Consider the following 25,758-nt stretch of genomic DNA (forward strand, 5'->3'; position numbering starts at 1 on the left):
CATGATAATAACATTGTATCGTCATCAGCACAACATTCTGCCAAATGACAAATTTATCAAGAAGTACAAGTATTCTGATCAAAAATCGAATCAGATGTTACTGGTCACATTGCACAGGTTTAGCAGATGTCTAGCGAAATGCAATGTTTTTGTGTCACCATCGACCCAAAAGGGCATCTTTCTTAAGACATTGGTTTCCAGAGCGCGAGACCAGGGTTCAGATCCCACCAGTTATTAAGACATTGGTTTCTAGAGCGCGAGACCAGGGTTCAGATCCCACCAGTTATTAAGACATTGGTTTCCAGAGCGCGAGACCAGGGTTCAGATCCCACCAGTTATTAAGACATTGGTTTCCAGAGCGCGAGACCAGGGTTCAGATCCCACCAGTTATTAAGACATTGGTTTCTAGAGCGCGAGACCAGGGTTCAGATCCCACCAGTTATTAAGACATTGGTTTCTAGAGCGCGAGACCAGGGTTCAGATCCCACCAGTTATTAAGACATTGGTTTCCAGAGCGCGAGACCAGGGTTCAGATCCCACCAGTTATTAAGACATTGGTTTCCAGAGCGTGAGACCAGGGTTCAGATCCCACCAGTTAACCTGTTAGGGCTAGGGGGCAGTATTGACACGGCCGGATAAAAAAACGTACCCGATTTAATCTGGTTACTACTCCTGTCCAGTAACTAGAATATGCATATAATTATTGGCTTTGGATAGAAAACACCCTAAAGTTTCTAAAACTGTTTGAATGGTGTCTGTGAGTATAACAGAACTCATATGGCAGGCCAAAACCTGAGAAGATTCCATGCAGGAAGTGGCCTGTCTGACAAGTTGTGTTTCATCTTGGCTCTTTTTATTGAAGACTGAGGATGTTTGCTATAACGTGACACTTCCTATGGCTCCCATAGGCTCTCAGAGCCCGGGAAAAAGCTGAACGATATCGAGGCAGCCTCTGGCTGAAACACTTTATCGCGTTTGGCAAGTGGCCGATCAGAGTACTATGGGCTTAGGCGCGTGCCCGAGTCGACCCCATGCTTTATTTTCTTTCGTCTGTTTACCTAAACGCAGATTCCCGGTCGGAATATTATCGCTTTTTTATGAGAAAAATGGCATAAAAATTTATTTTAAACAGCGGTTGACATGCTTCGAAGTACGGTAATGGAATATTTATAATTTTTTTGTCACAAATTGCGCCATGCTCGTCACCCTTATTTACCCTTTCGGATAGTGTCTTGAACGCACGAACAAAACGCCGCTATTTGGATATAACAATGGATTATTTTGAACCAAACCAACATTTGTTATTGAAGTAGAAGTCCTGGGAGTGCATTCTGACGAAGACAGCAAAGGTAATAACATTTTTCTTATAGTAAATCTGACTTTGGTGAGTGCTAAACTTGCTGGGTGTCTAAATAGCTAGCCCTGTGATGCCGGGCTATCTACTGAGAATATTGCAAAATGTGCTTTCACCGAAAAGCTATTTTAAAATCGGACATATCGAGTGCATAGAGGAGTTCTGTATCTATAATTCTTAAAATAATTGTTATGCTTTTTGTGAACGTTTATCGTGAGTAATTTAGTAAATTCACCGGCAGTGTTCGGTGGGAATGCTAGTCACATGCTAATGTAAAAAGCTGGTTTTTGATATAAATATGAACTTGATTGAACAAAACATGCATGTATTGTATAACATAATGTCCTAGGGTTGTCATCTGATGAAGATCATCAAAGGTGAGTGCTGCATTTAGCTGTGGTTTGGGTTTATGTGACATTATATGCTAGCTTGAAAAATGGGTGTCTGATTATTTCTGGCTGGGTACTCTGCTGACATAATCTAATGTTTTGCTTTCGTTGTAAAACCTTTTTGAAATCGGACAGTGTGGTTAGATTAACGAGAGTCTTGTCTTTAAAATGGTGTAAAATAGTCATATGTTTGAAAAATTGAAGTTTTTGCATTTTTGAGGAATTTGAATAACGCGCCACGGGATTACACTGGCTGTTGAGTAGGTGGGACGCTTGCCCATAGAGGTTAAGACATTGGTTTCCAGAGCGCGAGACCAGGGTTCAGATCCCACCAGTTAAGACATTGGTTTCCAGAGCACGAGACCAGGGTTCAGATCCCACCAGTTATTAAGACATTGGTTTCCAGAGCACGAGACCAGGGTTCAGATCCCACCAGTTAAAACGTTGGTTTCCAGAGCGCGAGACCAGGGTTCAGATCCCACCAGTTATTAAGACATTGGTTTCCAGAGCACGAGACCAGGGTTCAGATCCCACCAGTTATTAAGACATTGGTTTCTAGAGCGCGAGTCCAGGGTTCAGATCCCACCAGTTATTAAGACATTGGTTTCTAGAGCGCGAGTCCAGGGTTCAGATCCCACCAGTTAAAACGTTGGTTTCCAGAGCGCGAGACCAGGGTTCAGATCCCACCAGTTATTAAGACATTGGTTTCTAGAGCGCGAGTCCAGGGTTCAGATCCCACCAGTTATTAAGACATTGGTTTCTAGAGCGCGAGTCCAGGGTTCAGATCCCACCAGTTAAAACGTTGGTTTCCAGAGCGCGAGACCAGGGTTCAGATCCCACCAGTTATTAAGACATTGGTTTCCAGAGCGCGAGACCAAGAGTTCAGATCCCACCAGTTACACATGTAGCCTTAACATCCTCCCCTCCATGAACCAAGTTTACTCACTTCTCTCCCTGCAGCTTGTTGGTCTTCACTATCAAGTCCTGGGTCTGATCCTTGGCTGCCTGTTGAAACACACAGAAACCCATAAGTAATTAAAGTTCTTCACAGTCACCTCAACTGAAAGAAATTAACGAAATACATTATTTTTTTAGCCTAAAGAACTACTGTTGTATGTGTCAAGTGCCCGGGTCAAAAGTAGTTCACTATATAGGGAATAGGGAGCTATTAGAGACGCAGCCCATGTCTGTTTTGAAAGTGATTTACAGTAGCTAGATACCTTTAATCTGTTGGTCATTTCTTAACAGGTGATTTACAGTAGCTAGATACCTTTAATCTGTTGGTCATCTCTTAACAGGTGATTTACAGTAGTTAGATACCTTTAATCTGTTGGTCATCTCTTAACAGGTGATTTACAGTAGCTAGATACCTTTAATCTGTTGGTCATCTCTTAACAGGTGATTTACAGTAGTTAGATAGATATTTATTTTTATTTAACCTTTATTTAACTAGGCAAGTCAGTTAAGAACAAATTGTTATGTACAATGACAGCCTACCCCGGGTCAAACCCTAACCCGGACAGCGCTGGGCCTATTGTGCGCCGCCCTATGGGACTCCAAATCAAGGCCGGTTGCTATACAGCCTGGAATCGAACCAGGGTCTGTAGTGACGCCTTTAGCACTGAGATGCAGTGCCTTACACGGCTGCGCCACTCGGGAGGCAACTTCAATCAGATAAAGTTGTCCCCATGTGCAGTTGCAAACTGTAGTCTGGCTTTTTATATGGCAGTTTTGGAGCAGTGGCTTCTTCCTTGCTGAGCAGCCTTTCAGGTTATGTCGATATAGGACTCGTTTTACTGTGGATATAAATACTTCTGTACCCGTTTCCTCCAGCATCTTCACAAGGTCCTTTGCTGTTGTTCTGGGATTGATTTGCACTTTTCGCAACAAAGTACCTTCATCTCCAGGAGACAGAACAAGTCTCCTTCCTGAGCGGTATGACGGCTGCGTGGTCCCATGGTGTTTATACTTGCGTACTATTGTTTGTACAGATGAACTTGGTACATTTATGCGCTTGGAAATTGCTCCCAAGGATGAACCAGACTTGTGGACGTCTACAATTTTTTTTCTGAGGTCTTGGCTAATTTCTTTTGATTTTCCCATGATGTCAAGCAAAGAGGCACTGAGTTTGAAGGTAGGCCTTGAAATACATCCACAGGTAGACCTCCAATTGACTCAAATGATGTCAATTAGCCTATCAGAAGCTTCTAAAGCCATGACATCATTTTCTGAAACTTTCCAAGCTGTTTAAAGGCACAGTCAACTTAGTGTATGTAAACTTCTGACCCACTGGAATTGTGATACAGTGAATTATAAGTGAAATAATCTGTCTGTAAACAATTGTTGGAAAAATGACTTGTGTCATGCACAAAGTAGATGTCCTAACCGACTTGCCAAAACTATAGTTTGTTAAGTGGAGTGGTTGAAAAACAAGTTTTAATGACTCCAACCTAAATGTATGTAAACTTCTGACTTCAACTGTACATTCAATCTGTTAGTCATCTCTTCACAACAGGTGATTTTACAGTAGTTAGATAGATACCTTCAATCTGTTAGTCATCTCTTCACAACAGGTGCTCATGGCCTGGACGTCCTCGTGCACACTCTCAAGCTCCTAGGAGGAAGCAAAAACATGTCAAAGACAGTCAGCCAATCAGCCTGCAAAGGTTATCAGGGCTTCTTGCAGAATTTAACAAATGAAGAAGCCAAATAACTATCTGTATTACACTGTACCAGTGTTGTAGTACTCGAGTCCAGGACTCTCTGACTCAAGTCTGATTTTCACGACTTGTGACTCGACCATTGGTGATTCGGACATTTGCACTTGAACTGGATATAAAAAGGGTATTTACGAGTGTGCAGGCTCTATTGTCGCCCTGCAGCCTACTAAAGGATGTGTGTTTGATCACACTGACTACTGGAACTGGACAGGCTACCATGATAAGCAGAATATTAGCCGCGAGGGTTCTGTTCTCCAGCAGCACCACAACCCGGCACACTCAGCTCTGCTTTCAGTCCCCCCACCTCCTGTAGTCTAAAGTCTAGTTAAACTTTAACTAGCTACCTCTTTGACATCTTTAAATATCCTGGCAAACTCTTCGTTGATGTTCAGGCTCCGTCTCTCGATGTCCCCCCGCAGGTTCCGACGGGTCCGAAGACTGTTCTCTGTGAAGAACACAGACAGAGCCTTCAGCGCCTCCAACATCTCCTGCAATACAAGAGGGATGTTATCGTTGCGATATTGGCTAACACTGGAATCAGCTAAAGTTGGCAAATGAATAACATGCTGTTTCTATGGTCTGTGGTTAAACACAGGCTTAGATGTTGTTCTATGCGATAATAACAGTCAGATAACATTTATGAATTACGAAGCTTTAATGTTCTTGTTTTGACTACATAAACACTTCAAAATTCACAGTGGCGTCGCTCGACGAACAAAACGTATACGATTTTACCACAGACCTTATTTTAGTCGTTCATTAAAAAATAAATAAATAAAACATTAATTTCTCCATAGGCTTTGAGGAATTAAATATCAAATAAAATAGAGGAATCAATTAGCTACTAAGGTCAGCTTGCTAGATAGGAGATGACAAGTGCTGTATATATGCGTTCCTACTAGCTAGCGTTGAGATTTGACCAGTCATTTTCATCAACGACGACTTGGTCTTACCTTGTCATTATCTAGCCTGGTCTCTAGGATTTTATTGAGTTTCCTAGACAGTGGGTTATTCTGCTGAGAAGGCACATTGCCACTGTTTTGAATTAAAGCGGTTTCAGTTGACATTTCGACTTTATTCTCTGACATCGTAAACAATCTTCTCCACGTCAACCAGGAAGATGTTTGGTGCGTCGGCAATAAATGTCCGGGTAGATACATAGAACACAAAGGCAGAAATAGTTCTGCCTTTGTGTAGTACAACCCTTATTATAACCAGTAGTATACTTTATTATTCGATTACAGAGTAACAATTTATGTTGTGTGCATGAACCCCTTACAAATTATAGAATTCATATTGGTTATATAGTATGACGGTCATAAAGAACAACAAGGTAAACAAAGAAAACACATGGGACCAACATAAATAATCTAGTGAGGGTGTGAAAACCCCCACAATGACACAGAATAAATACACTGGATAGCTACACAGTCACAGATACTATTGCATTACACGGTAGAGGAATTGGATCGTGTCCTTCTCCGTGTTCACTCTAGACCTCTCAGAGGGAAACAAGGTTATGTCTTTCAGTGGTCTCTCTCTCTCTCTCTCTCTCTCTCTCTCTCTCTCTATCTCTCTCTCTCTCTCTCTATCTCTATCTATCTCTCTCTCTCTCTCTCTCTCCCTCTCTCTCTCTCTCTCATGCACACATACATTTTTTTTTTGTTGTAATTTAGTAATTTACAGTGAGTGCATTCATCTTAAGACAGCTAGATGGGAGAACCACATATCACATGTATAGAGAGTACATTTTTCCTCAATAACGTTGCCATCAGTAGAGTCAGAGGGGGGTGGAGGGGGGTTCAGGTTTAATTTATTATTATTTATTTTTTATAATTAATTGTGGAGGGTGGGTCGAGGTGAGGAGGAGGATTATTTAAGATACTGTTTGAAGAGGTAGGGTTTCAGATGTTTTTAGAAGATGGGCAGGGACTCAGGGGGAAGCTGGTTTTGGGAGAGAAGAGCAAAGATTGTGACGGCGCATGACCATCTGGGGAGGGGCTGAGTGGTTAGGGTTGGAGGAGAGGGAGACCTGGAGGGGGAGGGGCTGAGTGGTTAGGGTTGGAGGAGAGGGAGACCTGGAGGGGGGTTACAGTGAGATTAGTAGGAGAACAGAGACCTGGAGGGGGGTTACAGTGAGATTAGTAGGAGAACAGACCTGGAGGGGGGTTACAGTGAGATTAGTAGGAGAACAGCCTCTAGTAAAGATGAGGTCAAGCGTATTGCCTGTCTTGTGAGTTGGAGGGGATTGGGATAGGGTGAGGTTAAAAGAGGCAAGGAGGGGAAAGGGAAAGTTGGAAAGAAGGGCACCTGGTGGGCGATTGATGACAATAACGTTAAGCTTGTGTGGACACGGGACAGTGACAGCATGGAATTAAAATGAGGAGATGGACAAGAGAAAAGAGAAAATCTCGTTTTAGGAGAAATGAGTAGACCTGTGCCACCACCGCGACGACCAGATGCGCACGGACTTTGAGAGAAAACATAGTCAGATGAAGGAAGAGCAGCTGGAGCAGCAGTGTTCTCTGGTGTGATCCATGTTTCCGTCAGGGACAGAAAAGTCAAGGGACTGAAGTGCAGCTTAGTCTGAGATGAACTCGGCATTCTTGCAGCCAAGGAGTAGGGAGCGTCTGTAAAGTCAACAGCAGGGTACACTATCTTAGAACGGTTGCAGCCAAGGAGTAGGGAGCGTCTGTAAAGTAAACAGCAGGGTACACTATCTTAGAACGGTTGCAGAGCAGGGTACACTATCTTAGAACGGTTGCAGCCAAGGAGTAGGGAGCGTCTGTAAAGTCAACAGCAGGGTACACTATCTTAGAACGGTTGCAGCCAAGGAGTAGGGAGCGTCTGTAAAGTCAACAGCAGGGTACACTATCTTAGAACGGTTGCAGCCAAGGAGTAGGGAGCGTCTGTAAAGTAAACAGCAGGGTACACTATCTTAGAACGGTTGCAGCCAAGGAGTAGGGAGCGTCTGTAAAGTCAACAGCAGGGTACACTATCTTAGAACGGTTGCAGCCAAGGAGTAGGGAGCTTCTGTAAAGTAAACAGCAGGGTACACTATCTTAGAACGGTTGCAGCCAAGGAGTAGGGAGCGTCTGTAAAGTCAACAGCAGGGTACACTATCTTAGAACGGTTGCAGCCAAGGAGTAGGGAGCGTCTGTAAAGTTAACAGCAGTGTACCCCAACTGGCGGCCCACGGGCCCGAATTTGTCCCACGTGTGGTTTTATTTAGCCCCCAATGTCCCTGTGGCTCAGTTGGTAGAGCATGGTGTTTGCAACGCCAGCATGGTGTGTGCAATGCCACAGTTGTGGGTTCAATTCCCACGGGGGGCAGGTACAACTAAAAAAAATCTATGCATTCACTACTGTAAGTTGCTCTGGATAAGAGTGTCTGCTAAATGACTAAAATGTAAATGTTTTCTGAGCAAAGAAATGTACAAATTACAACAACAAAATGATGATGATTTGAAATAATGATGTTTTAGTCAAATATTATATCTGTTTGGGCTTCTTGCAGTCAGTTTGCAGTCTACAAATTATTAGGAATTACATTCCGGCTCCCCGACAATCTGCTCAAGAAAAAGAGAAAAAAAAACGCCCCTGGCTGAAGCTAGTTGATGAACCCTGGCCTACAGGGAGAGGTATAAAATACACACACGTAGTTGGCAAAGCTACAAAAGAGCAAAACAAGTTCCTGGTTGATGTGTCAACAACCATAAGCTGTTACAGTAACAGTTCACACTCCAACTAGGCTACTGGAAAGACAGGCAGCACTTAAAGTAGATGGCCCTAGCTAGCAAAAATACAGTACTAGATAGACCACAACAGATAAAGACAAACACACACAAAAAAAAATGATATATATCACTCTAGGAGATATCAGGAGTCCTCTAGCTATAGAATGAAGCACAAAACAAAACAGAGAGAGAGAGATTGTGTGAATAATTCACAGCCATGTTCTCTCATCTTGGTTTTTCTAACTCCACTGGGCTGCTGCATCCTCCCTCTGCTTTATCTCCAGCTTGACACACACATTTTTCATCAGCATTATGTCTATTTGGTTGGCCTCTTTTTCAGTGAAACACTCACAGGCATTGTAGGTGGCCCATCAGAAAACATTGCCATAGCCCAGATCTGATTTAGAAATAAAATGTAGAAGGAAACTAATGTTGCATTATAATGCCATTTAATTCCACAATCTCAAGTTTCTTAAGTGTTTGTGTGTTTGTGTGTGTGTGTGTGTGTGTGTGTGTGTGTGTGTGTGTGTGTGTGTGTGTGTGTGTGTGTGTGTGTGTGTGTGTGTGTGTGTGTGTGTGTGTGTGTGTGAGAGAGAGAGAGTAGGAGAGAGAGAGGTGGGAGGAAAGAGAGAGGGAGAATGACATTGAAATTGAGAGAGGAAGAGAACGAGATGGAGAGAGAGAGTGAGGAAGAGGCGGTTAGAGAGAGAGGGAGAGAGCGTGAGAGGGGGAGAGAGAGGGAGAGGGTGAGAGGGGCAGAGAGAGTGAGGGGGGAGAGAGAGAGAGAGAGGGAGAGGTAGTTAGAGAGAGGGAGAGAGAGAGAAAGGGAGAGAGAAAGGGAGAGAGAGTGAGAGGGGGGAGAGAAAGTGAGAGGGGGAGAGAGAGTGTGAGAGGGGGAGAGAGAGAGTGAGAGAGAAAGTGAGAGGGTGAGAGAGAGAGTGAGAGGGGGAGGGAGAGAATGAGAGGGGGAGAGAGAGAGAGAGAGAGAGAGAGAGAGAGAGAGAGAGAGAGAGAGAGAGAGAGAGAGAGAGAGAGAGAGGTGAGAGGGGGGGAGAGAGAGGGTGAGAGAGAGGGTGAGAGTGGGGGGGAGAGAGTGAGAGGGGGGAGAGAGAGGGTGAGAGAGAGGGTGAGAGTGGGGAGAGAGAGTGAGAGTGGGGGGAGAGAGAGGGTGAGAGAGAGGGTGAGAGGGGGGAGAGAGAGTGAGAGGGGGGAGAGAGAGGGTGAGAGAGAGGGTGAGAGTGGGGGGAGAGAGGGGTGAGAGGGTGAGAGAGAGAGTGAGAGGGGGGGAGAGAGTGAGAGGGGGGGGAGAGAGTGAGAGGGGGGAGAGAGAGAGTGAGAGGGGGGGGAGAGAGAGGGTGAGAGAGAGGGTGAGAGTGGGGAGAGAGAGTGAGAGTGGGGGGAGAGAGAGGGTGAGCGAGGGGAGAGAGAGTGAGAGGGGGAGGAGAGAGGGTGAGAGTGGGGAGAGAGAGAGGGTGAGAGAGAGAGTGAGAGGGGGGGAGAGGGTGAGAGGGGGGGAGAGGGTGAGAGGGGGGAGAGAGGAACTTTTGTGAGTGTAATGTTTACTATTAGTTTTTGTTTTATTACACTTCAGTTTATTATCTACTTCACTTCAGTTTATTATCTACTTCACTTCAGTTTATTATCTACTTCACTTCAGTTTATTATCTACTTCACTTCAGTTTATTATCTACTTCACTTCAGTTTATTATCTACTTCACTTCAGTTTATTATCTACTTCACTTCAGTTTATTATCTACTTCACTTCAGTTTATTATCTACTTCACTTGCTTTGGCAATGTTAAAATATGTTTCACATGCCAATAAAGCCCTTACATTGAATTGAGAGAGAGAGATGATACAAGTGGACTATAGACAGAGAGGAAGAGACGAAGAGAGAGAGTTTACTCCGCCCAAAATCTGTCCACGAAAATAAGACCACAAAGTGAGCAATTTTAGAATGGAGGTCGATTTTTGGCCAACAAAAAATGTAATTGCTAATTTGCTACGTGAGGCTCATTCGACCGAATAGAAGTTTAGTAATGGTTAGGTTGTTACAAATGCACTGATATAAGTGGACACACATTGCATTTCAGCAACTTTGGGGAAAAAAACGACTTTATCTAGGAGTTATGCCTGTTGTTTACATGCGTATCTGCTCTCTCATCGACAAGAATGGTCCCACCTGATCTCCCCTCCTCCCACTTGTCTTTCATCTTTGAGGACATGTTTTTCCATTGTTAGAGCGGTCACTTGACTATTGTGCCAATATAATAGATCATATTTGGTATATAGAGCAATAATAATGACATTTTTATAGGCACTAACAGAGATTAACTCCCCCTATGGGGAAATTAATTAACTTTTTGTAGGCTTTTTTGGATAAATAATAAAAATAAGCTCTGTATTAAACACTGGCTTGGGAGATCTTATACGTTTGATTTTAATGAGTTAATCTTCATCAGTCAACATCCCTTTTTGGGAATTTTGAAGCATTTATCCTAATCAAAACGAGTAAAAACCTAATGATGTGCTAACATGTAAAACAAATAAAAATAAAACTACACCTCAGGTCTGCATGCCTTTTGATGTCTATCTAACAGGCTTAATTGACCTTATCAGACAGAAACAAATTCTCCTATGGACAACATAACGTTAATTCAAGAAGCTATAAAACGAACACCTTCCAGCTATAGAGATATGGTTGCAGCATTGAGCAAAACAATATACCATCCTTACGTTTTTGTTCAAGCTGGTAAGCAGACCTTTATAAGCATTTATGTCATTTAAAAAAAAAAAAACACATAAAGGCGTCATACCTATTAAAGGTCATGTTAACCGACTGATCCTGTGTTAACCTCCGACCTTATTTCAGGCCTTTATTCCAACATCCCTATTAATTTAGTGTATAGGTATGAATGGCTGAATGAACCAGAGGTAAATAATTTCCGGTTTTTAGGACTACACGCTGGCGAGCTCTATGGCCAACGAACTATGGTAGGAAAATGCTATCTCATTTCCGGTTTTCGGAACTACACGCTGGCAGCTGTACTCGGAGCCGCACGGCCGCCCCTGGACGGACGTTTTGTGTGATTGATGTTCCCCTGTAGAGCGCGTTTCACCGACTCTCCGCTCACAACGGTCTGGATGTGGTTCCGCGGTTGGCGTCAGCTTCAACTCCAGCTCTGTCCGCTGCGTTTCTCTTTTCACTCTCTTTCACTGCTCACAGCAACATAACATATTTGGGGATCTCTGTTACCAACTACTACATTGCTCATCAACGCTGAAAGTTGCTGTTTTTTTCTTCCCTCGATGCTATTGCCTATTTTGGGGATAATTATTTTGGGATTATTTTTTATTTTTTTTTGTTGGTCGATCTGTGAAGTTAGTTTCAGTTTTCTGTTTTCTCCGCGAATGGGAATTAAGACCAGAAGACTAATCTAACAACCAAGTCGTTCATCATGTAGGCTAAGTTGTCTTTTTATGTGTTACTTTTGTCGTGTATTTGGAAACATTGTTAGATTTGTAGATTGTTTCTTCTGTACCCGAGTAGAGTTCAGCTTTGTCACACAGGCTTGTCCCCGTCCCCCACTCTTCACGTCCTCCACGGGCTGCTTCTCTGTGCATTCCGGAGGAGTTCACCATACTTGATAAATAACGTATCAAACACATTTTAATAATCCACTAGTCTAGTGCAAAACACATTCGTGTGCGTAAAAATGTAAAAGACAGTTATCGCCTATTCATTATTATTACGGGTTCTTCTCCAGAGCATCATCATCATCATCTAGCCAGTGTTGCAAACCAATAGGCTGGCTACGTTACACCGGAGACTGTAAACCTAGATTAATTGGAGACTATAAACCTAGATTAATAGGCATTTATTTGTGAATGAATTATGGGAGGAATAGAAGAAGAGGAAAATGATGAATCCCCTTTGTGTTACATTCTCAGTTGTCTTTGATGCGCTCAGTCTTGCGTGCTCTTTCTCTCTGCTTGGTAGAATTCTGCACATGCAGCAACTGAAGATGTGTGTGAGAATTGATTTGAATAAAGTGAGATGCATTGCATTTTTTTTTGTGTGTAATAGCATATATGATTTTGCCTCTTTTTCATATTTATCTGGAACAGTGTTTGCTCTTGTGAATATGATGCCGTGTTCACTTGCTAGTCAGAGCTAGAAAACTCAGACATTTCCGACTTGTTAACTCAAATCAAATGTTATTTTTCACATGTATCGTAAACAACATGTGTAGACTAACAGTGAAATGTTTACCTAAAGGCCCTGCCCAACAATGTAGAGATATATTTATAATTATATTTTTTATAATAATAGAAAAATAACAGCACAAGGAATGAATACACAATGAATAACGACAACTGGGCTGTATACAGTGAGGGAAAAAAGTATTTGATCCCCTGCTGATTTTGTACGTTTGCCCACTGACAAAGAAATGATCAGTCTATAATTTTAATGGTAGGTTTATTTGAACAGTGAGAGACAGAATAACAACAAAAAAATCCAGAAAAACGCATGTGAAAAATGTTATAAATTGATTTGCATTTTAATGAGGGAAATAAGTATTTGACCCCTCTGCAAAACATGATTTAGTACTTGGTGGCAAAACCCTTGTTGGCAATCACAGAGGTTCAGACGTTTCTTGTAGTTGGCCACCAGGTTTGCACACATCTCAGGAGGGATTTTGTCCCACTCCTCTTTGCAGATCTTCTCCAAGTCATTAAGGTTTCGAGGCTGACGTTTGGCAACTCGAACCTTCAGCTCCCTCCACAGATTTTCTATGGGATTAAGGTCTGGAGACTGGCTAGGCCACTCCAGGACCTTAATGTGCTTCTTCTTGAGCCACTCCTTTGTTGCCTTGGCCGTGTGTTTTGGGACATTGTCATGCTGGAATACCCATCCATGACCCATTTTCAATGCCCTGGCTGAGGGAAGGAGGTTCTCACCCAAGATTTGACGGTACATGGCCCCGTCCATCGTCCCTTTGATGCGGTGAAGTTGTCCTGTCCCCTTAGCAGAAAAACACCCCCAAAGCATAATGTTTCCACCTCCATGTTTGACGGTGGGGATGGTGTTCTTTGGGGTCATAGGCAGCATTCCTCCTCCTCCAAACACGGCGAGTTGAGTTGATGCTAAAGAGCTCCATTTTGGTCTCATCTGACCACAACATTTTCACCCAGTTGTCCTCTGAATCATTCAGATGTTCATTGGCAAACTTCAGACGGGCATATATATGTGCTTTCTTGAGCAGGGGGACCTTGTGGGCTCTGCAGGATTTAAGTCCTTCACGGCGTAGTGTGTTACCAATTGTTTTCTTGGTGACTATGGTCCCAGCTGCCTTGAGATCATTGACAAGAACCTCCCGTGTAGTTCTGGGCTGATTCCTCACCGTTCTCATGATCATTGCAACTCCACGAGGTGAGATCTTGCATGGAGCCCCAGGCCGAGGGAGATTGACAGTTCTTTTGTGGTTCTTCCATTTGCGAATAATTACACCAACTGTTGTCACCTTCTTACCAAGCTGCTTGGCAATGGTCTTGTAGCCCATTCCAGCCTTGTGTAGGTCTACAATCTTGTCCCTGATATCCTTGGAGAGCTCTTTGGTCTTGGCCATGGTGGAGAGTTTGGAATCTGATTGATTGATTGCTTCTAGTGGACAGGTGTCTTTTAAACTAAGATTAGGGGCACTTCCTTTAAGAGTGTGCTCCTAATCTCAGCTCGTTACCTGTATAGAAGACACCTGGGAGCCAGAAATCTTTCTGATTGACAGGGGGTCAAATACTTATTTCCCTCATTAAAATGCAAATCAATTTATAACATTTTTGACATGCGTTTTTCTGGATTTTGTTGTTGTTATTCTGTCTCTCACTGTTCAAATAAACCTATATACGATTATGTAAAAAAATTAATTTAAAAAAAGTATGTTGACACTGAGGAACTTGAAGCTCTCGACCCGCTCCACTACAGCCCCGTCGATGTGGCTGGAGCCGTGCTGGGCGCTCTGGTTTCCTGTAGTCCACCATCAGCTTCTTTCTCTTGCTGATGTTGAGAGAGAGGTTGTTGTCCTGGCACCACACTGCCATGTCACTGACCTCCCTATAGGCCGTCTCATCGTTGTCGGTAATCAGCCCAACCACCGTTGTGTCGTCAGCAAACCTAATGATGGTGTTGGAGTCGTGCGCGGCCCACAGTCGTTGGTGAACAGGGAGTACAGGAGGGGGCTAAGCACGCACCCATGAGGGGCCCATCGTGTTTCAAGTTTCAAGTTTTATTAGTCGTATTTACGTATTTACGGGATACGCATGGTGTACATTGTACAACGAAATGCTTGCTTGCAGGTTCTTTCTCGAAAATGCAACAACAATAAGAATCATAAAACTAAGTATATGAACATAAAGTAAATGTCTCAGTAGAATAGAATAAACATTTTAGCATCAGTATAATACAGGAAGGCATAATTTATAGTCCCAATATTTACACGTGTATTTGGGAAGGGGGAGATGAGGGGCAAGTGTATAAATTGAGCAGTATAATAACAGTCTGGTAGCAGCATGTAACGTGTACGCTGGGAGTTGGGAAGCAAGGAGTAACTTTAATAAGAAATAACACAAGGAACAAAACAAGAAACAGGAGTAGTGTAAAGACATGAAACAACGGAAACAGACACAATAACGCCTGGGGGAATAACCAAAGGGAGTGACAGATATAGGGAAGGTAATCAGGCAGGTGATGGAGTCCAGGTGAGTCTGATGAGGCGCTGGTGAGCGTAACGATGACAGATATAGGGAAGGTAATCAGGCAGGTGATGGAGTCCAGGTGAGTCTGATGAGGCGCTGGTGAGCTTAACGATGTCAGATATAGGGAAGGTAATCAGGCAGGTGATGGAGTCCAGGTGAGTCTGATGAGGCGCTGGTGAGCGTAACGATGACAGATATAGGGAAGGTAATCAGGCAGGTGATGGAGTCCAGGTGAGTCTAATGAGGCGCTGGTGAGCTTAACGATGACAGATATAGGGAAGGTAATCAGGCAGGTGATGGAGTCCAGGTGAGTCTAATGAGGCGCTGGTGAGCGTAACGATGACAGATATAGCGAAGGTAATCAGGCAGGTGATGGAGTCCAGGTGAGTCTGATGAGGCGCTGGTGAGCGTAACGATGACAGATATAGGGAAGGTAATCAGGCAGGTGATGGAGTCCAGGTGAGTCTGATGAGGCGCTGGTGAGCATAACGATGACAGATATAGGGAAGGTAATCAGGCAGGTGATGGAGTCCAGGTGAGTCTGATGAGGCGCTGGTGAGCGTAACGATGATGACAGATCAAATTAAATTGTATTGGTCACGTACACATGGTTAGCAGATGGTAATGCGGGTGTAGCAAAATGCTTGTGCTTCTAGTACCGACCGTGCAGTAATATCTAACAAGTAGTCTAACAATTTCACAACTACCTTATACACACAAGTGTAAAGGAATGAATACGAATATCTACATATAAATATATGAATGAGCGATGGCCGAACGGCATAGGCAAGATGCAGTAGATGGTATAGAGTACAGTATATACATATGAGATGAGTAATGTAGGGTATGTAAACATTATATAATGTGGCATTGTTTAAAGTGACTAGTGTTACATTTATTACATCCAATTTTTAATTATTAAAATGGCTTGAGATTTGAGTCAGTATGTTGGCAGCAGCCACTCAATGTTAGTGATGGCTGTTTAACAGTCTGATGGCCTTGAGATAGAAGCTGTTTTTCAGTCTCTCGGTCCCAGCTTTGATGCACCTGTAATGACCTCACCTTCTGGATGATAGAGGGGTGAACAGGCAGTGGCTCGGGTGGTTGTTGTCCTTCATTATCTTTTTGGCCTTCATGTGACATCTGGTGGTGTAGGTGTCCTCGAGGGCAGGTAGTTTGCCCCCGGTGATGCGTTGTGCAGACCTCACTACCCTCTGTGGGCGGAGCAGATACCGTACCAGGCGGTGATACAGCCCGACAGGATGCTCTCGATTGTGCATCTGTAAAACCTTGTAAGTGTTTTTGGTGACAAGCCAAATTTCAGTTTGAAGAAGCGCTGCTGCGTCTTCTTCACCACGCTGTCTGTGTGGTTGGACCATTTCAGTTTGTCCGTGATGTGTACGCCAAGGAACTTAAAACTTTCCACCTTCTCCACTACTGCGCCGTCGATGTGGATGGGGGGTGCTCCCTCTGCTGTTTCCTGAAGTCCACGATCATCTCCTTTGTTTTGTTGACATTGAGTGAGAGGTTGTTTTCCTGACACCACACTCCGAGGGCCCTCACCTCCTCCCTGTAGGCCGTCTCGTCGTTGTTGGTAATCAAGCCTACCACTGTAGTGTCGTCTGCAAACTTGATGATTGAGTTGGAGGTGTGCAGGGCCATGCAGTCATGGGTGAACAGGGAGTACAGGAGAGGGCTGAGAACGCACCCTTTGTGGAGCCCCAGTATTGAGGATCAGCGGGGTGGAGATGTTGTTTCCTTCCCTCATCACCTGGGGGCGGCCCGTCAGAAAGTCCAGGACCCAATTGCACAGGGCGGGGTCGAGACCCAGGGTCTCGAGCTTAATGATGAGTTTGGAGGGACTATGGTGTTGAATGCTGAGCTGTATTCGATGAACAGCATTCTTACATAGGTATTCCTCTTGTCCAGATGGGTTAGGCCAGTGTGCAGTGTGATTGCGATTGCGTTGTCTGTGGACCTATTGGGGCGGTAAGCAAATTGGAGTGGGTCTAGGGTGTCAGGTAGGGTGGAGGTGATATGGTCCTTGACTAGTCTCTCAAAGCACTTCATGATGACGGAAATAAGTGCTACGGGGCAATAGTCGTTTAGCTCAGTTACCTTAGTTTTCTTGGGAACAGGAACAATGGTGGGTGGCCCTCTTGAAGCACGTGGGGACAGCAGGCTGGGATAGGGATTGATTGAATATGTCCGTAAACATATCAGCCAGCTGGTCTGCGCATGCTCTGAGGACACGGGTAGGGATGCCGTCTGGGCTGGCAGCCTTGCGAGGGTTAACACGTTTAAATGTTTTACTCACGTTGGCTGCGGTGAAGGAGAGCCTGCAGGTTTTGGTAGTGGGCCGTGTCGGTAGCACTGTATTGTCCTCAAAGCGAGCAAAGAAGTTGTTTAGTGTGTCTGGGAGCAAGACATCGGGGTCCGTGACGGGGCTGGTTTTCTTTTTGTAGTCTGTGATTGACTGTACAGTCATTGCCAAAAGTTTTGAGAATGACACAAATATTAATTTTCACAAAGTTTGCTGCTTCAGTGTCTTTAGATATTTTTGTCAGATGTTACTATGGAATACTGAAGTATAGCTACAAGCATTTCATAAGTGTCAAAGGCTTTTATTGACAATTACATGAAGTTGATGCAAAGAGTCAATATTTGCGGTGTTGACCCTTCTTTTTCAAGACCTCTGCAATCCGCCCTGGCATGATGTCAATTAACTTCTGGGCCACATCCTGACTGATGGCAGCCCATTCTTGCATAATCAATGCTTGGAGTTTGTCAGAATTTGTGGGTTTTTGTTTCTCCACCTGCCTCTTGAGGATTGACCACAAGTTCTCAATGGGATTAAGGTCTGGGGAGTTTCCTGGCCATGGACCCAAAATATCGATGTTTTGTTTCCCGAGCCACTTAGTTATAACTTTTGCCTCATGGCAAGGTGCTCCATCATGCTGGAAAAGGCACTGTTCATCACCAAACTGTTCCTGGATTGTTGGGAGAAGTTGCTCTCGGAGGATGTGTTGGTACCATTCTTTATTCATGGCTGTGTTCTTAGGCAAAATTGTGAGTGAGCCCACTCCCTTGGCTGAGAAGCAACCCCACACATTAATGGTCTCAGGATGCTTTACTGTTGGCATGACACAGGACTGATGGTTGCGCTCACCTTGTCTTCTCCGAACAAGCTTTTTTCCGGATTCCCCAAACAACCGGAAAGGGGATTCATCAGAGAAAATGACTTTACCCCAGTCCTCAGCAGTCCAATCCCTGTACCTTTTGCAGAATATCAATCTGTCCCTGATGTTTTTCCTGGAGAGAAGTGGCTTCTTTGCTGCCCTTCTTGACACCAGGCCATCCTCCACTTGTCCTTCAGACAAGGAGGTGACTAAAAATGTTGTTGTGTTGTTTGATGCAAGAAACAAAACTTTACAAAATGATATGCATTATTATTCCCATGCCATTATTACAGAGAATCAGACAAATGATGCTACTCTCTGTTTACTTAGCTTATCCAAGCCATTCTCAAAATACAACACTGCCCCTTTTAATAATAAAAAAAAAGCTCTTTACCTGACTCGCTTTTCAAAGATGTCTTGTGCTCTTGTAAGAAAATCACTCACCCATTGCTGACCACAAATGGTTTATAACTGGGCTAATAACTCACTAACTAGCAAAGGATATGAACAAATGTGGACACGTGGCTACATGCAGCTCTCAGTTTGATCTCAAAACAAGCTCATCTAATCACGACCGCTCATGCTGTAAACACAGTCCAGTTCACCATGAATGGCACAGATCCATTGTGGCAGTGGTCTATTTGCATATAGGCCTACTGCATCTGTGATTGGTTATGCCGCACTGGTCAGTGTAGAGTACGGGTTGAGTCGTGTGTGTCAATGCAATAGAATCCTACTCTGATGCATTCTGCCTACAACAAAACAAAACTCTTGCATAGTTTGTTTTGCATACTAAGTCTTGCAAAGTTTGTTTTGTTTCGGTATGTTGCATTGAAAGTGGCTAATATTTGCGTTGATTCATTCACAATTCCCACAGTAAAGTGACATGTTGATAGTGTTAACTAAATGGGAAAACTCTAGAAAGTTAAGTTCAATCCCATTCTTCTCTATGCGGGCTGATATTTCTTCTGCACAGCAGTCCCAGGGGGAGTTATAAGACAGATTTGAGGTGTACTGAAACAGTCATCCTAAGGTGTTCTGGAACATGACATGATGTGTTGTAACACCACTTAATCAAAAGTTGTGTAGAAGACTGAGAGAACTAACCAGGAAAAAGGTTGAAAACACTATTTTGGTGTTTCCTGTCTAGTGAAGAATTAGATCTCTTCTTCTGGAGTTTCTAAACACTGTAAATTGAAGTCCCTCTTTTTGTATATTCCCTGCTCTAATATGGTGTTCTGGTCAACTCCTCATTGGTAAATCCAAATGGTCTAATGTACACATTTATGCTCAAACAAAGGATATAGAGAAATATATCGTTTTTGTGAAAAATACAAATTAATAAGTTTGTCCCTGGATAATAATTCAGCAGTAAAAAAAAAAAAATGTTTCAAGACATGATTTTGAAGCTTCAAATGCTTTATCTTCAAATGATCAAATAACAGCAAAGCGTTAACAGGCCATTCACATTTTTATATTAATAAACTAAGACAGTTCAAAGAACTGTAAAATATTTATCATATTCATATTCTTGAAAGTCAAGGGAAATATGGCATTATATTTCAAATTCATGGTGAAAAAAAATACAGGCAATGACTGCTAATGTTAGCAGTAGCACTTATACAAAACTTGTACAAAACTTCAGCCCAGAGTTCAATGCGATCCACCAGTTATCTATTATGCTAATGTCTCTGACCTGAGTCTTTATATTCAGATGATTGTACATGGAAGGTTGTTCAGATGTATTGAATCACAGTACTGTTAAATTATATGTATCATATTACTTACATTGGGTTTACGTTCAAACACCCTCCAAACACCAAATCTCAGATTAGGTTCACTGCTTTTAATGGTTTCATTATACAATCATGATGTTTTGAGTCTCTATTTTTTACAGTGTACTCTCTCTCTCTCTCTCTCTCTCTCTCTCTCTCTCTCTCTCTCTCTCTGCAGGGGACAGAAGTCAGTCAGTACGTGGGGAGAGACAGAGACATGGTGGTAGTCTAGGCCCGTGGTGGAGTCAAGAACACAACAAAAGCTAAATCTCTTTTTAGTCTATTCTGGCAACTTTGTCTTCTAGTTCTATATAATAGTGAAGTTGTGACCCATCATACACCATGGCCTCCAGCCTGACCTGTGCTGGTGTAATCTGGACCCTCCTCTCCCTGCTCTGTGCCGCGGCCTCCTGTGTCGGCTTCTTCATGCCTTACTGGCTGCTCGGTTCCCAGATGGACAAGCCGGTCTCGTTCGGCACCTTCCGGCGGTGCTCGTACCCGGTGCGCGATGAGGAGAGCCAAGCCACAGTGATACTGGAGCAGTGTGGGCGTTATGCTTCCTTCCAAGGGATACCTAGTCTGGAGTGGAGGATCTGTACGGTGGTGACGGGAGTGGGCTGTGGTCTGCTACTCCTGGTGGCCCTCACAGCCCTCATGGGGTGTTGCATCTCTGACCTCATCTCCAGGACCATCGGACGTGTGGCCGGCGGGATACAGTTCGTTGGAGGTGAGTCAGTCTGTTCACTACTGTTCTCTCTGTTTACTCCATAAGGGGCTAACGGTTCTCTACCACCTTAAGTCTCTATTCCAAATTTCTATTTTCTCTCACAGTGAGTTAGTCCACTAACAACCTGATGTCTGTTTACATTAGAACCTATAGTGAATGGCGTCAGGTTCTGTACTAGCCCAAAACCCCCAGTTGTTTACGGTGTGATGTCTGGTCACCCGAGACTAGTTCTCCTTCAGTTGACCCCCAGAAGTCCCTCAACTCTCCATCACAGACTGTTGTGATTCAATGGTTCAGACTGAACAGTTATACTCTTTCCTCTTTTCATTCGTAGTAAAGCCCTGACATCAGAAGATGTCACAAAGTGTTCATTCAGAAACCCAGACTAAAAGCCTAAACGGCAAGCAATGCAAATGTGGAGAGGCGACTCCGGGATGCTGGCCTTCTAGACAGTGTCTGTGTTCTTTTGCCCATCTTAATCTTTTCTTTTTATTGGCCAGTCTGAGATATGGCTTTTTCTTTGCAACTCTGCCTAGAAGGCCAGCACCCCGGAGTTGCCTCTTCACTGTTGACGTTGAGACTGGTGTTTTTGCGGGGACAATTTAATGAATTGGAACGCTGACTGCGAGCCAGGCCTAATCGCACAACATCAGTGTGCTCTTGTGGAAAGCCTTCCCAGAAGAGTGGAGGCTGTTGTAGCAGCAAAGGGGGGACCACCTCCATATTAATGCCCATGATTTTGTAATGAGATGTTGGAAAAGCAGGTGTCCACATATTACTGTTGGTCATGTAATGTATGTAGAGGGGTATGGTTACTAGGCATCAGTATGATAAACAGAGTAGCAGCAGCATAAATGAAGATTGTATGTGTGTGTGTGTGTGAGTGCGTAGTCTGTATAAATGTGTGTGTGTGTGTGTGTGTGTTATGTGTGCCAGCATCCCAGAGTCGACTGGTGTTTTGCGGGTACTATTTAATGAAGCTGCCAGTTGAGGACTTGTGAGGCGTCTGTTTCTCAAACTAGACACTCTAATGTACTTGTCCTCTTGCTCAGTTGTGCACTGGGGCCTCCCACTCTTCTCTCTATTCTGGTTAGGGCCAGTTTGCTCTGTTCTGTGAGGGGAGTATTACACAGCGTTGTACGAGATCTTCAGTTTCTTGGCATTTTCTCACATGGAATAGCCTTAATTTCTCAGAACAAGAATAGACTGACGAGTTTCAGAAGAAAGTTATTTGTTTCTGGCCATTTTGAGCCTGTAATCGAACCCACAAATGCTAATGCTCCAGATACTCAGCTAGTCTAAAGGCCAGTTTTATTGCTTCTTTAATCAGAACAACAGTTTTCAGCTGTGCTAACATAATTGCAAAAGGCTTTTCTAATGATCAATTAGCCTTTTAAAATGATAAACTTGGATTAGCTAACACAACGTGCCATTGGAACACAGGAGTGATGGTTGCTGATAATGGACCTCTGTACACCTATGTAGATATTCCATTAAAAATCACCCGTTTCCAGCTACCATAGTCATTTACAACATTAACAATGTCTACACTGTATTTCTGATCAATTTGACTTTATATTAATGGACAAAAAAATTAGCTTTTCTTTGAAAAACAAGAACATATCTAAGTGACCCCACACTTTTGAATGGTAGTGTATATTTGACCTCTCAGCTTCCCTATCAAATCAGAAAACCTAAGAAAATTTACAACAATGACAAATGGTTTGATGAAGAATGCAAAAACCGTCAGAAATCAGCTCAATGTAATTGAAGAATGCATAGAATCGAACCACTTCTGGGGAAAATTGTAAAACACTAAACAAACATTCCCTGTCTTAGGTCAGTTAGGATCACCGCTTTATTTTAAGAATGTGAAATGTCAGAATAATAGTAGAGAGAATGATTTATTTCAGCTTTTATTTCTTTCATCACATTCCCAGTGGGTCATTAGTTTACATACACTCAATTAGTATTTGGTAGCATTGCCTTGAAATTGTTTAACTTGGGTCAAACGTTTTGGGTAGCCTTCCACAAGTTTCCCACAATAAGTTGGGTGAATTTTGGCCCATTCCTCCTGACAGAGCTGGTGTAACTGAGTCAGGTTTGTAGGCCTCCTTGCTCGCACACGCTTTTTCAGTTCTGCCCACACATTTTCTATAGGATTGAGGTCAGGGCTTTGTGATGTCCATTCCAATACCTTGACTTTGTTGTCCTTAAGCCATTTTGCCACAACTTTGGAAATATGCTTGGGGTCATTGTCCATTGTGAAGACCCATTTGCGACCAAGCTTTAACTTCCTGACTGATGTCTTGAGATGTTGCTTCAATATATCCACATCATTTCCCCCACAAAGCACCCCCACAACATGATGCTGCCACCCCCGTGCTTCACGGTTGGGATGGTGTTCTTCGGCTTGCAAGCATCCCCCTTTTTCCTCCAAACAGTGAATTATAAGTGAAATAATCTGTCTGTAAACAATTGTTGGAAAAATTACTTGTGTCATGCACAAAGTAGATGTCCTAACCGACTTGCCAAAACTATAGTTTGTTAACAAGAAATGTGTGGAGTGGTTGAAAAACGAGTTTTAATGACTCCAACCTAAGTGTATGTAAACTTCCGACTTCAACTGTATATATCAGCGAATTGGCACTAGAACAGTTTGAAGCACCCTACTAGAATCTGGTGCTTCTGTCCCCAAACCAAGGAGGGCCTACAGCAGCACCTAGATCTTCTGCACAGATTCTGTCAGACCTGGGCCCTGACAGACCTGGGCCATTGACAGTAAATCTCAGGAAGACAAAAATAATGGTGTTCCAATAAAGGTCCAGTTGCCAGGACCACAAATACAAATTCTATGTATACACCGTTGCCCTAGAGCACACAAACGATACATACATCAAAAGAAACATACAATTCGACATACCAATTAGGATCTGGCAAACAAATATTTGAATCCATTATAGAACCCATTTCCCTTTATGGTTGGGAGGTCTGGGGTCCGCTCACCAACCAGGAATTCACAAAATGGGACAAACACCAAATTGAGAGACTGCATGCAGAATTCTACAAAAATATCCTCTGTGTACAACATAAAACACCAAATAATGCATGCAGAGCAGAATTAGGCCGATACCCACCAATTATCAAAATCCAGAAAAGAGCAGTTAAATTCTACAACCACTTAAAAGGAAGCGATTCCCAAACCTTCCATAACAAAGTCAACACCATTAGAGAAATTAACCTGGCTGGTCCTGGGGCTCTGTTCACAAACACAAACACACCCCACAGACCCCCAGGACAGCAACACAATTAGACCCAACCAAATCATGAGAATACAAAAAGATAATTACTTGACACATTGGAAAGAATAAACAAAAAACTAGGCCAAAGGCAAACTAGCCCTAAACAGAGAGTACACAGTGGCAGAATACCTGACCACTGTGACTGACCCAAACTTAAGGAAAGCTTTGACTATGTACAGACTCAGTGAGCGTAGCCTTGCTATTGAGAAAGGCCGCCGTAGGCAGACTTGGCTCTCAAGAGAAAACAGGCTGTGTGCAACACTGCCCACAAAATGAGGTGGAAACTGAGCTGCACTTCCTAACCTCCTGCCAAATGTATAACCACATTAGATACACATATTTCCCTCAGATTACACAGACCCACAAATAATTAAAAAACAAAACCAATTTTGATAAACTCCCATATCTACTGGGTGAAATACCACAGTGTGCAATCACAGCAGTAAGATGTGTGACCTGTTGTCACAAGAAAAGGGCAACCAGTGAAGAACAAACACCATTTTAAATACAACCCATATTTATGTTTATTTATTTTCCCTTTTGTACTTTAACTATTTACACATCATTACAACACTGAATATATACATAATATAACATTTAAAATGTAATTTGTGAGTGCAATGTTTACTGTTCATTTTTGTTGTTTATTTTCACTTTTGTTTATTATCTAGTTCACTTGCTCTGGCAATGTTAACATATGTGTCTTATACCAATAAAGCCCCTTAATTTAAATTGAATTTAGAGCGAGAACCGGATGGCTGTGGCCACTCAGAAAGCATTGTAATGTTATTACAAACTCACTTTAGTATATTCCTGCCTCATGATGTGGCTTTAGAGTTCTCTCTCTACATCTCAATTCAATTTCTATTCAATCGAAGGGGCTTTTATTTGCATGGGAAATATATGTTTACATACGTGGAGGCTGGTGACTTGAAACATTTAGGAGGATGGAAGACCCATGGTATACGCGTGGACCCGAACGACAAAGCGAATTCGAAAAATCATCAATGACAAATTATTTTAACCCAAAAAACGTTTAATCGAAAAACTTTTATAGTAAAATATTATGGGGAATGGGAATGAGAGGGCTACTTACAGTGTTGAGAAGGGCAGCGAGTGATTGAATGAGGGTATAAGGGCATGAGTAGAGGTGTTCAGAGACTTCAGTGCAGGACAGGGGTTGAGGTGTTTAGAGACTTCAGTGCAGGACAGGGGGTGAGGTGTTCAGAGACTTCAGTGCAGGACAGGGGTTGAGGTGGTCAGAGACTTCAGTGCAGGACAGGGGGTGAGGTGTTCAGAGACTTCAGTGCAGGACAGGGGTGAGGTGGTCAGAGACTTCAGTGCAGGACAGGGGTTGAGGTGGTCAGAGACTTCAGTGCAGAAAAAGGTTCATCATGGATAGATGATGTTAAAGATGAGCTCAACTCCTCCACTAAAAGGGCAGGACAGGATTTGACTGGAAAGACAAACAACAACACACAGTTAGACAAAAGAGCTAAGAATGAGTTAGTCCAAGCAAGGAGTAAAATCACATTGATGTGTAATATTTAACCTTTATTTAACTAGGCAAGTCAGTTAAGAACAAATTCTTATTTACAATGACGGCCTACCCCGGATGACGCTGGGCCAATTGTGCGCCGCCCTATGGGACTCCAAATCACGGCCGGTTGTGATACAGCCTGGAATCGAACCAGGACCTGTAGTGACGCCTCTAGTACTGAGATGCAGTGCATTAGACCGCTGCGCCACTCGGGAGCCACATAGGGAGCCCTAATAATGTGATCGTGTTTGTGTATGTGATTGGGAAATGGGGAATAACAGA

General features: G+C 43.3%; 2 protein-coding genes across 2 annotated transcripts in view; one reads left to right on the plus strand and one right to left on the minus strand.

The window, feature by feature from the left end:
• cog6 (component of oligomeric golgi complex 6) overlaps positions 1-5,571 on the minus strand; it is a 129,976-nt gene extending 124,405 nt beyond the window's left edge. Inside the window, 4 exon segments of the mRNA NM_001173877.1 lie at positions 2,690-2,748; positions 4,286-4,357; positions 4,808-4,951; positions 5,417-5,571. Coding sequence (NP_001167348.1) covers positions 2,690-2,748; positions 4,286-4,357; positions 4,808-4,951; positions 5,417-5,551 — 410 coding nt within the window. The 5' untranslated portion in view covers positions 5,552-5,571.
• Positions 5,572-11,223: 5,652 nt separating this feature from the next.
• The window catches only part of LOC106581552 (LHFPL tetraspan subfamily member 6 protein), a 157,864-nt gene continuing 143,329 nt past the window's right edge, over positions 11,224-25,758 (plus strand). Inside the window, exons 1-2 of the mRNA XM_045704121.2 lie at positions 11,224-11,660; positions 20,086-20,634. Coding sequence (XP_045560077.1) covers positions 20,250-20,634 — 385 coding nt within the window. The 5' untranslated portion in view covers positions 11,224-11,660; positions 20,086-20,249. The remainder of the gene's footprint in view (positions 11,661-20,085; positions 20,635-25,758) is intronic.

The sequence above is a fragment of the Salmo salar genome, chromosome 20, assembly GCF_965601325.2.
Source record: "Salmo salar chromosome 20, fSalSal1, whole genome shotgun sequence".
NCBI classification, from domain to species: domain Eukaryota; kingdom Metazoa; phylum Chordata; class Actinopteri; order Salmoniformes; family Salmonidae; genus Salmo; species Salmo salar.